We start from the raw sequence: 12,785 nt of genomic DNA, 5'->3' as shown, positions 1-12,785 counted from the left end.
AGACTGGAACTGTACACAGCGTTCCAAGTGTGATATGGAGACAGGAACTGTACACAGTGTTCCAAGTGGGATATGGAGACCGGAACTGTACACATTGCTCCAAGTGGGATATGGAGACTGGAACTGTACACAGTGCTCCAAGTGGGATATGGAGACTGGAACTGTACACAGTGCTCCAAGTGGGATATGGAGACTGGAACTGTACACAGTGTTCCAAGTGGGATATGGAGACTGGAACTGTACACAGTGCTCCAAGTGGGATATGGAGACTGGAACTGTGCACAGTGCTCCAAGTGGGATATGGAGACCGGAACTGTACACAGTGTTCCAAGTGGGATATGGAGACTGGAACTGTACACAGTGCTCCAAGTGGGATATGGAGACTGGAACTGTACACAGTGCTCCAAGTGGGATATGGAGACTGGAACTGTACACAGTGTTCCAAGTGGGATATGGAGACTGGAACTGTACACAGTGCTCCAAGTGGGATATGGAGACTGGAACTGTACACAATGCTCCAAGTGGGATATGGAGACCGGAACTGTACACAGTGTTCCAAGTGGGATATGGAGACTGGAACTGTACACAGTGCTCCAAGTGGGATATGGAGACTGGAACTGTACACAGTGCTCCAAGTGGGATATGGAGACTGGAACTGTACACAGTGCTCCAAGTGTGATATGGAGACTGGAACTGTACACAGTGCTCCAAGTGTGATATGGAGACTGGAACTGTACACAGTGCTCCAAGTGTGATATGGAGACTGGAACTGTACACAGTGCTCCAAGTGTGATATGGAGACTGGAACTGTACACAGTGTTCCAAGTGGGATATGGAGACTGGAACAGTACACAGTGCTCCAAGTGTGATATGGAGACCGGAACAGTGCTCCAAGTGGGATACGGAGGGTTCTGGGGCTGGAGGAGGTGACAGAGATAGGGAGGGGTGTGAGAGCCATGGAGGGATTTGAAAACAAGGAGAAGAATTTTAATATTGAGGCGTTGGCAGCCCGGGAGCCAGTGTAGGTTACCAAGCACAGCGGGGGTGATGTGTGAAGAAGACCTTGGTGTGAATTAGGACACAGGGGTAGCAGTGTTATGGATGAGCTGAACTTTATGGAGGGTAGAATGTGGGAGACCAGCCAGCAGTGCGTTGGGATGGTCACGTCTAGAGGGAACAAAGACGTGTAGACGGGCGATGTTGCAGAGGTGGAAACAGGCGGTCTTAGTGACGGAGCGAAGACGAGGTCAGAAGCTCATCAAATAGTCTGTTTCAGCTTCAGACTGTTGGCAAGGAGAGGGATGGAGTCGGGAGCGAGGGGGCAGAGCAGGAAACGAAAACTATGGCTTCGGCCTTCCCATCATTTAATGACCAGATCCTCTGTTTTTCATTGATGGTGTTCGAGGGAAAAATATTGGAGCCAAGGACACCGGGGAGGACTCCCCCCACACTTCTTCCAGTCGTGACCATGGGATCTGTTACATCCACCTGATAGGGAAGACAGGAACCTCAGGTCTAATATCTCCTTCCAAAGTTGGCAACTCCGACAGGGCGGCACACCCTCAGTACTGACCCTCCGACAGTGCGGCGCTCCCTCGGTACTGACCCTCCGACAGCGCGGCGATCCCTCAGTACTGACCCTCCGACAGTGCAGGGCTCCCTCAGTACTGACCCTCCGACAGTGCGGCGCTCCCTCAGTACTGACTCTCCGACAGTGCGGCGCTCCCTCAGTACTGACCCTCCAACAGTGCGGCGCTCCCTCGGTACTGACCCTCCGACAGCGCGGTGCTCCCTCAGTACTGACCCTCCAACAGTGCGGCGCTCCCTCGGTACTGACCCTCCGACAGCGCGGCGCTCCCGCAGAACTGACCCTCCGACAGTGCGGCTCTCCCTCAGATACTGCACTGGGCCTGTCAGCCTGGATTTTTGTGCTCAGGTCTCTGAAGTCTATCTTGAGCCCACAACCATCTGACTCAGAGCGGGAGTCCAATAGATATTTGGGGGAACGTCATCCTGTTTCTGGACCTGCGAGAGAGACAGGCAGAGAGGGGACTAATATCAGACAAATGTTGTCAGTGAGCCACGTGAGGAGATAGCAGGGACAGGCGACCGAAAGCTCAGTCAAAGAGGTTGGTTTTAAGCAGCATCTTAAAGTGGGGGGGGGGAGAGGGAGGCGGAGAAAGATGATCGATTGTAAACTAAATGAGTGCTGCATTGTAATTTTCGGGCTGCTCCGTTTGACAAGCCTTTTACCTGTAATCTGTAAACTGGAAATGTGAAATAAAAGACAGAAAGTGCTGGAAATGCTCGGCGGGCCAGGTAGAATCTGTGGAGAGAGAAACAGAGTTAACGTTTCAGATCGATGACCTTTATCACAGCTGTTCACATGCCGACAAAAGAACTTTGGATTCCCTTCGAGGTTGCCTGCCAAACGACCCTTGTACTTGCTCTTTCCCTCTCTTATTTCACTTTCCCTCTGAATTTTCTGTGTGCAGCTTTTTCCTGACTGGTGGAGCAGCCTCGAAGGGGCCGAGTGGCCTCTTCCAGCTCCTGTTTCCTACTCTCTCGCGTTGCTCAGCAGCAGCCCTTCTGCGCACAGCAAGATCCCACACGCAGCGATGCGGTGACGCCCAGATCATCCGCCTTTCTCTCCCAGCAGCGTGAGCCGAGGGATAAAGACCGGCCGCGGGACACCGGGGAGAACTGTCACCCAACGGGCTCTTCCTCCCAGAGTGGCCCTGGGACGTGAGAGGGCGGGCGGCAGGAGGGGCCGGAATCGGAAAATGGTGCAAACACTCAGCTGGTCAGTCAGTGACTGTGCAGAGAGAGAGAGAGAGAGTGAACATTTCAGAGGAATAGCCTTTCATCAGAAGGGGAAAAAAGCGAGAGGTGTAACTGCTTTTAAGCAGGGAAAGGGGGGAGAGGTGGGGGCAAGAACTAACAGGAAGCTCTGGGGTAGAGTGGAGGGCAGGAGAATGTGAATGAGAAAAGGGATGAAGATGCAAGGCAAAAGGAGATGTAAATGGGATAGGTAAAGGATGGGTCCACAGGAAGTGTAAATGGAAAAACAGAAACGACAATTACTGCACAAACGAACTGGGAGCATTGGGTCTCATCTGAAATTGTTCAACTCGAGGTTGAGACTGGAAGGATGTAAAAGCCTCAATCGAAAGGTGCGATGCCGTTCCTCAAACTTCATGAGGAGGTGCAGGAGGTCAGGGTGGGAGCGAGGGTGGAGAATTAAATCTGGTTTAAAGCTGTCATCCTAAAAACGGCCTGTCCCGACTGTGCAGTGCACCCTCAGTCATGCCCTTCCCTCAGTACTGACCCCCCGACAGCGCGGCGCTCCCTCAGTACCAGCCCTCCGACAGTGCGGCGCTCCCTCAGGACCAGCCCTCCGACAGTGCGGCGCTCCCTCAGTACTGACCCTCAGTCATGCCCCTCCCTCAGTACTGACCCTCCGACAGCGTGGCGCTCCCTCAGTACTGACCCTCAGTCATGCCCCTCCCTCAGTACTGACCCCCCGACAGCGCGGTGCTCCCTCAGTACCAGCCCTCCGACAGTGCGGTGCTCCCTCAGTACTGGCCCTCCGACAGTGCGGCACTCCCTCAGTACCGGCCCTCTGACAGTGCAGCGCTCCCTCAGTACTGACCCTCTGACAGCGCGGCGCTCCCTCAGTACTGATCCTCTGACAGTGCGGCGCTCCCTCAGTACTGATCCTCCGACAGTGCGGCGCTCCCTCAGTACTGACCCTCTGACAGTGCGGCGCTCCCTCAGTACTGACCCTTCGACAGTACGGCACTCCCTCAGTACTGATCCTCTGACAGTGCGGCGCTCCCTCAGTACTGACCCTCCGACAGTGCAGCGCTCCCTCAGTACTGACCCTCCGACAGTACGGCACTCCCTCAGTACTGATCCTCTGACAGTACGGCGCTCCCTCAGTACTGATCCTCCGACAGTGCGGCGCTCCCTCAGTACTGACCCTCTGACAGTGCGGCGCTCCCTCAGTACTGACCCTTCGACAGTACGGCACTCCCTCAGTACTGATCCTCTGACAGTACGGCGCTCCCTCAGTACTGATCATCTGACAGTGCGGCGCTCCCTCAGTACAGACCCTCCAACAGTGCGGCGCTCCCTCAGTACTGATCCTCTGACAGTGCAGCGCTCCCTCAGTACTGACCCTCTGACAGCGCGGCGCTCCCTCAGTACTGATCCTCTGACAGTGCGGCGCTCCCTCAGTACTGATCCTCCGACAGTGCGGCGCTCCCTCAGTACTGACCCTCTGACAGTGCGGCGCTCCCTCAGTACTGACCCTTCGACAGTACGGCACTCCCTCAGTACTGATCCTCTGACAGTGCGGCGCTCCCTCAGTACTGACCCTCCGACAGTGCGGCGCTCCCTCAGTACTGACCCTCCAACAGTACGGCACTCCCTCAGTACTGATCCTCTGACAGTACGGCGCTCCCTCAGTACTGATCCTCTGACAGTGCGGCGCTCCCTCAGTACTGACCCTCCGACAGTACGGCACTCCCTCAGTACTGACCCTCCGACAGTACGGCGCTCCCTCAGTACTGATCCTCTGACAGTGCGGCGCTCCCTCAGTACTGACCCTCTGACAGTGCGGCGCTCCCTCAGTACTGACCCTTCGACAGTACGGCACTCCCTCAGTACTGATCCTCTGACAGTGCGGCGCTCCCTCAGTACTGACCCTCCGACAGTGCGGCGCTCCCTCAGTACTGACCCTCCGACAGTACGGCACTCCCTCAGTACTGATCCTCTGACAGTACGGTGCTCCCTCAGTACTGATCCTCTGACAGTGCGGCGCTCCCTCAGTACTGACCCTCCGACAGTACGGCACTCCCTCAGTACTGATCCTCCGACAGTGCGGCGCTCCCTCAGTACTGACCCTCTGACAATGCGGCGCTCCCTCAGTACTGACCCTTCGACAGTACGGCACTCCCTCAGTACTGATCCTCTGACAGTGCGGCGCTCCCTCAGTACTGACCCTCCGACAGTGCGGCGCTCCCTCAGTACTGACCCTCCGACAGTACGGCACTCCCTCAGTACTGATCCTCTGACAGTACGGCACTCCCTCAGTACTGATCCTCTGACAGTACGGCGCTCCCTCAGTACTGATCCTCTGACAGTGCGGCGCTCCCTCAGTACTGATCCTCTGACAGTGCGGCGCTCCCTCAGTACTGACCCTCCAACAGTGCGGCGCTCCCTTAGTACTGATCCTCTGACAGTGCGGCGCTCCCTCAGTACTGATCCTCTGACAGTGCGGCGCTCCCTCAGCACTGACCCCCCGACAGTGCGGCGCTCCCTTAGTACTGATCCTCTGACAGTGCGGCGCTCCCTCAGTACTGATCCTCTGACAGTGCGGCGCTCCCTCAGTACTGCGGAGCATCAGGCCTGAATTATGCGCTCCAGCCACGACTCCAGCCCAGAACCTCCCAAATCTGAGTCAAGCGGTGCTGCCCACTGAAGTCAGGGCTGACACCCACACAGAGTTAACTGCTGGAGATGACATGGTTTTGCCTCAGCTGTGCACTTGAATTGTCTTCATCTCTCAGTCTCCTGCGAACCGCAGCACATTGCCACCCTCGGAAACCACAGACCAACACCCAAGGATGTGTAATCGGCCAACTGACGGGAGGGGCTGCTCGTTTTCTGGCTGAACCACATGCTGCCTCCAACCGGTCGCAGTCTCAGAAAGCTGCGCGGAGGGAAGTGGCTTTCTTTGTCGGAGGCGGACAGCGGGCCTCTCTGCCCCGGACTGCGCGTTTCTCACCCCAAATCGCGCCTTCTGACGGTTGGGCAGGGCTCGGTGCGCCCGTTCCAGCTGCCACCCCCCGGGACACCAGGCGTTGGGTGAGTACGGGGGGATGCTACAGGCACTCAGGGGCGGGAAAGGGAGACTGAAGCTGCGCTGATGTCCCAGGGCAATCAGCTGCTGTCAAAGGAGGGCGGTAACTGAACAGGGGCAGATCCAGGGGGATGAGGGGAGACGTCTGCAGTCGGGTGCAGGGTGGGAGTGACAAGCCTGGCAGCCTTGCCTCAGTGGGTCTCACTCGGAGGATCAGTAGTGAGGGAGCGCCGCACTGTCGGAGGGTCAGTACTGAGGGAACGCCACGCTGTCGGAGGGTCAGTACTGAGGGAGCGCCGCGCTGTCGGAGGGGCAGTACTGAGGGAGTGCCGCACTGTCGGAGGGTCAGTACTGAGGGAGCGCCGCACTGTCGGAGGGTCAGTACTGAGGGAGCGCCGCACTGTCGGAGGGTCAGTAGTGAGGGAGCGCCGCACTGTCGGAGGGTCAGTACTGAGGGAACGCCGCGCTGTCGGAGGGGCAGTACTGAGGGAGTGCCGCACTGTCGGAGGGTCAGTACTGAGGGAGCGCCGCACTGTCGGAGGGTCAGTACTGAGGGTGCGCCGTACTGTCGGAGGGTCAGTACTGAGGGAGCGCCGCACTGTCGGAGGGTCAGTACTGAGGGAGTGCCGCACTGTCGGAGGGTCAGTACTGAGAAAGCGCCGCACTGTCGGAGGGTCAGTACTGAGGGAGCGCCGCACTGTCGGAGGGTCAGTAGTGAGGGAGAGCCGCACTGTCGGAGGGTCAGTACTGAGGGAGCGCCGCACTGTCGGAGGGTCAGTACTGAGGGTGCGCCGTACTGTCGGAGGGTCAGTACTGCGGGAGCGCCGCACTGTCGGAGGGTCAGTACTGAGGGAGTGCCGCACTGTCGGAGGGTCAGTACTGAGAGAGCGCCGCACTGTCGGAGGGTCAGTACTGAGGGAGCGCAGTCCTGTCGGAGGGACTGTCATTTAGGATGAGACATTAAACTCGAGGCCCCTGTGCTCCCCCTCAGGTGGATGTAAAAGATCCCACAACCACTATTGGAAGAAGAGTGGATCGGGCTAGTGGGGGAGTTCTCCCCGGGGTCCTGAGGCCGATATTTATCCCTCAACCAACATCACTCAAAACAGATGATCTGGGTCATTATCACGTTGCTGTGTGGGTGGGATCTTGCTGTGCGCAAATTGACCGCGGCATCTCGTGCATTGCAACAGCGACCGCACCGCAAAAAAAAAAAGCATCGGCTGTGACTCGTTTTGGGCGTCATGGGGTGATGGTGAATGGCGCTAGAAAAATGCAAGTCTTCCATTTTCAAGGTGCTCCCTCGTGGTGCAGAGACCCTTATCAGCATTCCATCACACACCCATGACCCCCCCCCCCCTCCCCAGCCGCCCCCATCCCTAAAGACCACCCCCATAGTGGAGTGCCGACCGACTATTCGACTGTGGCAGCCATCACAGCTTTGTGCGTGGAACTGTCACCTCATTTCACTCCTGAAAGTTCTGGCTCTCATTTTTGGACCCTGCCCCCTCGTCCCATACTCCCCAGCTGGCAGAAATAGTTTCTCTCTCTGTCTACCCTACCTGTTCCCACCCCCCGCCCTTTAATATCTTGAAAATTTCGATCAAATCGCCCACTAAACTTCCCAAATTCCAGGGAATACAGCCCTATTTTGTGTAATCTCTCCTGGTAATTTAACCTTTGGAGTCCAGGTATCAGTATGGTAAATCTATATTTCCCTACCTCCAAGGTCAGTCTATCCTTCCTGAGGCGTGGAGCCCGGAACTGCTCGGATGGGCTTTAGTACTGCAGGTTTAACTCTCTCTCACACACACACACACATAAATGGGAAGGGTGGAAGTGACAGAGTACAGAGGAAGAATGAGACCTGCGAATGAAGAAGTGAAAGCAAGGGGGAAATGAGATAGGAGAGTCAGACGGGGCCACGCGCTCGTCCTTTCTCGGTCGCTGTCCCCTCACTGGAGCGGCAATCCGGTCTCCTCCAGCGAGGTGGGGGGGACGGGGGGGGGTGTCATTCACGCGCGCACGGAAACCATACCCTCCCCTCAACTCCTGGCCCCCACCCACAGCCCTACACGGAGACCAATGCCCTCCCCGGGTGGTCCCTGCTGCTCAGTGACCCCTGCTGGAAAACACGCCGCTGTCGAGCGCGGCTTCGGGCCCCGGCCGTGATGCACATCGCAGTCGAACAGCCCGCCAGGCTCACGAGACAGGTGACTTTGCCGCGGCACTGGGGCCATCCCCACCGCAACTCTCGATCGTGTTAGACCCCACCCCCCCCCCCCCCCTCACCGGGACACCGAGGCAGGGTCCCAGTCAGCTGGTCAGAGTTCAGGTGGGTGCTGTGAGTGGGCATCTGGCAGGATTCCTGCTGCCCCTGACACTGGGCGTCAGGGAGGCGTAGGCATGAGGGCAACGTTGGAGACGGATTGCGATGCCTCCCACAGTCAACCTCCTAGCCACTCGCTGAGCGCAAGCCATGCTTCCTGGTATAGCTGATCTGCCTGCCCAGGACGGAGTGGGGTGGGGGGGTTGGTGGGATGGGGTTTCTTGGCAACATCCCTGTTCTCAGTTAACGATAGGTGTAGCCTGTGCAATGCCTGAGACCCCTGTCTTGTCTCCTCTTCCTTCAGCCCCCTGCAGCAGTCACACCCTCGGGTGACATTAGGTAGCGAGACTTCCACTGTCACCCTCATTATCAGCGATGTAACAACCCTCCCCTCCCCTGTCAGCTCAAGAGAGAGAGAGAGACAAAGACAGAGAGAGAGAGAGAGGGAGAGAGAGAGGGAGAGACGGGGAGAGAGGCAGTGAGAGAGAGAGAGAGACAGAAAGACTGAGATAGAGAGGGAGAGGCAGTGAGAGAGAGAGAGACAAAGAGACTGAGATAGAGAGGGAGGCAGTGAGAGAGAGAGAGACAAAGAGACTGAGATAGAGAGAGAGGGAGAGACGGGGAGAGAGGCAGTGAGAGAGAGAGAGACAAAGAGACTGAGATAGAGAGAGAGGGAGAGACGGGGAGAGAGGCAGTGAGAGAGAGAGAGAGACAGAAAAACTGAGATAGAGAGGGAGAGGCAGTGAGAGAGAGAGACAAAGAGACTGAGATAGAGAGAGAGGGAGAGACGGGGAGAGAGGCAGTGAGAGAGAGAGAAAGACAAAGAGACTGAGATAGAGAGGGAGAGGCCGTGAGAGAGAGAGACAAAGAGACTGAGATAGAGAGGGAGAGGCAGTGAGAGAGAGACAGAGAGAGACAAAGAGCGTGAGAGAGAGAGACAAAGAGACTGAGATAGAGAGGGAGAGGCAGTGAGAGAGAGAGACAAAGAGACTGAGATAGAGAGGGAGAGGCCGTGAGAGAGAAAGACAAAGAGACTGAGATAGAGAGGGAGAGGCCGTGAGAGAGAGAGTCAAAGAGACTGAGATAGAGAGGGAGAGGCAGTGAGAGAGAGACAGAGAGAGACAAAGAGAGTGAGAGAGAGAGACAAAGAGACTGAGATAGAGAGGGAGAGGCAGTGAGAGAGACAGAGAGAGACAAAGAGAGTGAGAGAGAGAGACAAAGAGACTGAGATAGAGAGGGAGAGGCAGTGAGAGAGACAGAGAGAAATAGAGAGAGACAAAACACAGAGAGAGACAGAGAAGAACAGAGAATGGGAGAGAGGGACAGAGAGCGACAGTCAGAGAGGGAGAGAGACATCAAGAGAGAGAGGGAGACAGAGCGAGAGAGACAGTGACTGAAATAGAGAGAAAGAGAGGCAGAGAGAAACAGAGAGACAGGGAGCAAAGAAGCAAGAGGGAAGAGAGAGACAGAGAGTGAGTCAGAGAGATGGCAGAGAGAGTGTGAGAAAGAGGGGGAGAGAGTGAGAGAGCGAAACAGGGAGAAAGAGACAGAGAGCAGAGCCTCCTCTTAAAATTGAGACAGTGGAAGGACCTGAGAGCGTGGGGCGGACTGACTGAAAGTGAATGGTGACAGCGGAGGGGGGGGGGGGGGAAGGGGGGGTGGGTGCAGTAAATATGTGAGCAGTTGCCTAAAAGGGCTCAGTTTGTTCACCAACTGCTGTTTCTCTCTCTCCCTCTCTCCAGGCATCACCACCTCTCCACATGTCTCTCTGACCTTACTTCTGTCTCTCCCCCCCTCTCTCTCTAATTGTACCGGCAGTGACTCAGCTTGTAGCTCTCTCTGGCCTCTGGGTCAGAAAGATTCTGGGTTCATGACTCTCCCCAGGGATTTGAGCACAAAAAATCGAAGCCGACTCTCCCAGCGCAGTACTGAGGGAGGGCCGCGCTGTCGGAGGGTCAGTACTGAGTGAGCGCCGTGCTGTCGGAGGGTCAGTACTGAGGGAGTGCCGCACTGTCGGAGGGTCAGTACTGAGGGAGCGCCGCGCTGTCGGAGGGTCAGTACTGAGGGAGGGCCGCGCTGTCGGAGGGTCAGTACCGAGGGAGCGCCACGCTGTCGGAGGGTCAGTACCGAGGGAGCGCCACGCTGTCGGAGGGTCAGTACTGAAGGAGGGCCGCGCTGTCAGAGAGTCAGTACTGAGGGAGGGCCGCGCTGTCGGAGGGTCAGTACGGAGGGAGTGCCGCACTGTCGGAGGGTCAGTACCGAGGGAGCGCCACGCTGTCGGAGGGTCAGTACTGAGGGAGGGCCGCGCTGTCAGAGAGTCAGTACTGAGGGAGGGCCGCGCTGTCGGAGGGTCAGTACGGAGGGAGGCCCGCGCTCTTGGAGGGTCAGTACCGAGGGAGGCCCGCACTGTCGGAGGGTCAGTACTGAGGGAGCGCCGCGCTGTCGGAGGGCAGTACTGAGGGAGGGCCGCGCTGTCGGAGGGTCAGTACGGAGGGAGGCCTGCGCTGTTGGAGGGTCAGTACCGAGGGAGGCCCGCACTGTCGGAGGGTCAGTACTGAGGGAGTGCCGCACTGTCGGAGGGTCAGTACTGAGGGAGAGCTGCACTGTCGGAGGGTCAGTACTGAGGGAGCGCCGCACTGTCGGAGGGTCAGTACTGAGGGAGTGCCGCACTGTCGGAGGGTCAGTACTGAGGGAGAGCTGCACTGTCGGAGGGTCAGTACTGAGGGAGCGCCACGCTGTCGGAGGGTCAGTACTGAGGGAGCACCGCAGTGTCAGAGGGTCAGTACTGAGGGAGAGCCGGACTGTCAGAGGCGCCGTCTTTCGAATGAGATGTTAAACTCGAGGCCCCCGTCCTCCGTCTGAAGTGGGTATAAAAGATCCCGCGGCCACTATCGGAAGAAGTGCGTGGTGGGGTGGGAGGGGGGAATTAGCTGGTCATTATTCCTTTCTACGTGCAAATGTCCTGCCCCTGTATCCTGAAGTGATACAGAATCACAATTCCTTCTTAATCTTTGCCTCTTCCTGTGCACCAATCTCTCTTTAGAAACCTCTTTTGCAGGTCTGTCTGTCCCTCTCTCTCTCTCTCTCTCTGCGCTCAGTATTTCTCTCTGTCTTTCTCCCTCGCTCTCCAGCACTGTCGACAAGGGTGTGGGGCAGGTGACGTCAGGCGGGTGGGAATCGGGCACGATCATCTTGCCTTCTCACCGGGAGAGGCTCGCCGAGGTGTTATCTGCTCAGTCCTCTGCTCAGGGAGGGTGGGGCGGGCGCAAGCGACCTTCTGGCAGTTTACTGACCCCTCGAGAGAAGGAGCCGTACGATGCCTTCGGCTTCGTCCGAGACCTGAGGGATTAATGGGCGTCTCTCTCCACGAGCACTTTTGAGGAATTGAGAGAATGCGGAAAAAAAAAAAAGGGGGCTGGAAGAGCTGCTCTGGGAAATAGCGAGCATTCCAACAGCGAGTCAGGGATCCAAATGTAAACAGTGGCTGAGGTGACGCCAGCGTCAGATTAAAACCAGTTCTCCCAGGTCGAACGGCCTCCGACCAGATCTTGTTACGTGTTACCGGCAGGCTCGACTTGAGCTGTCGACTGTCGAGCTGTGGGATGTCAGGGGAGAAAGAGGCCCATTCAGCCCCTCTCAAGCCTGTTCCTCGATTCAGTCAGCTTTAACGCCATGGGGCGATCGATAATCGCCTGCACTCGAGGGAATAGGCCTCGTCTGTGCCAGCTAGTTGTAGCTTAACCCATTCTTGTGAAGCTGGGCAGCGTCCCCCCCCCCCCCCTCCACCCCGCCCCGGGAGGAAGAATGCAGGTTCTGCGAGCAGCCTGAAACATTGACCATGCTGAGCAGCCATGTTCCCAGTGTTGACACGAAACAGGGCCCGCTTGGGTTAAAGAAGGCGGCATTCGCTTTAAAGCTTCTCCCAACCGTTACTGCGACAAACCCCAGCGCCCCCTCCCCTCCAGACCCCCACAACACCAGGAATCCATCACCAGAGGAAACTGGGATATGGTGACCAGCTAGGTAGAGGGAATTGGCCAAACCAGGCCCTGGTTGCCCCTGGCAACGAGGCCTTGTCGGCAATTGGAGCCCATTTCTCCTGCCCTCGAGGTTGTTTTTTTTGTCCTCCATGAGGTATTTTCTCCTCGTCTCTCAGTCTCCTCTCCCCTCCCCACCTCTCCCCTCCCCTCCACTCCACTTCCCACCCCTCCCCTCCCTCCCTACCCGCCCCCCCCCAGCCCCCCGTCCCCATCCCCCACAACCCCAGGAATCCATCACCAGAGGAAACAGGGATATGGTGACCAGCTAGATAGAGGGAATTGGCCAAACCAGGCCCTGGTTGCCCCTGGCAACGAGGCCTTGTCGGCAATTGGAGCCCATTTCTCCTGCCCTCGAGGTTGTTTTTTTTGTCCTCCATGAGGTATTTTCTCCTCGTCTCCCAGTCTCCTCTCCCCTCCCCTCCACTCCACTCCCCACCCCTCCCCTCCCCTACCCTCTGCTCCGATACCTCACCCAAGAGAATGCAATGAGCAGTTGTGAGCTATTCGACCGTGTTGGGGGCGTGTTGCTGACTCCCGCTCCGTGTCTAAC

General features: G+C 57.3%; 1 protein-coding gene across 5 annotated transcripts in view; it reads left to right on the top strand.

The window, feature by feature from the left end:
- The window catches only part of LOC137358287 (IQ motif and SEC7 domain-containing protein 2-like), a 133,888-nt gene that overhangs the window by 16,285 nt on the left and 104,818 nt on the right, over window positions 1-12,785 (top strand). The window contains exon 2 of one of the 5 annotated variants that reach the window (XM_068024203.1): window positions 5,574-5,871. The exons of 1 other annotated variant lie outside the window; for it this stretch is intronic. In XM_068024203.1, the coding sequence (XP_067880304.1) occupies window positions 5,574-5,871 (298 nt within the window). Of the gene's footprint in view, window positions 1-5,573; window positions 5,872-12,785 lie in introns of those variants that run through there. 3 more of the 5 variants (XM_068024200.1, XM_068024206.1, XM_068024202.1) reach the window with 3 other exon arrangements.

Source organism: Heterodontus francisci, chromosome 49 (genome assembly GCF_036365525.1).
Source record: "Heterodontus francisci isolate sHetFra1 chromosome 49, sHetFra1.hap1, whole genome shotgun sequence".
Taxonomy (NCBI): domain Eukaryota; kingdom Metazoa; phylum Chordata; class Chondrichthyes; order Heterodontiformes; family Heterodontidae; genus Heterodontus; species Heterodontus francisci.
This window is presented reverse-complemented; position numbering and strand designations above follow the sequence as displayed.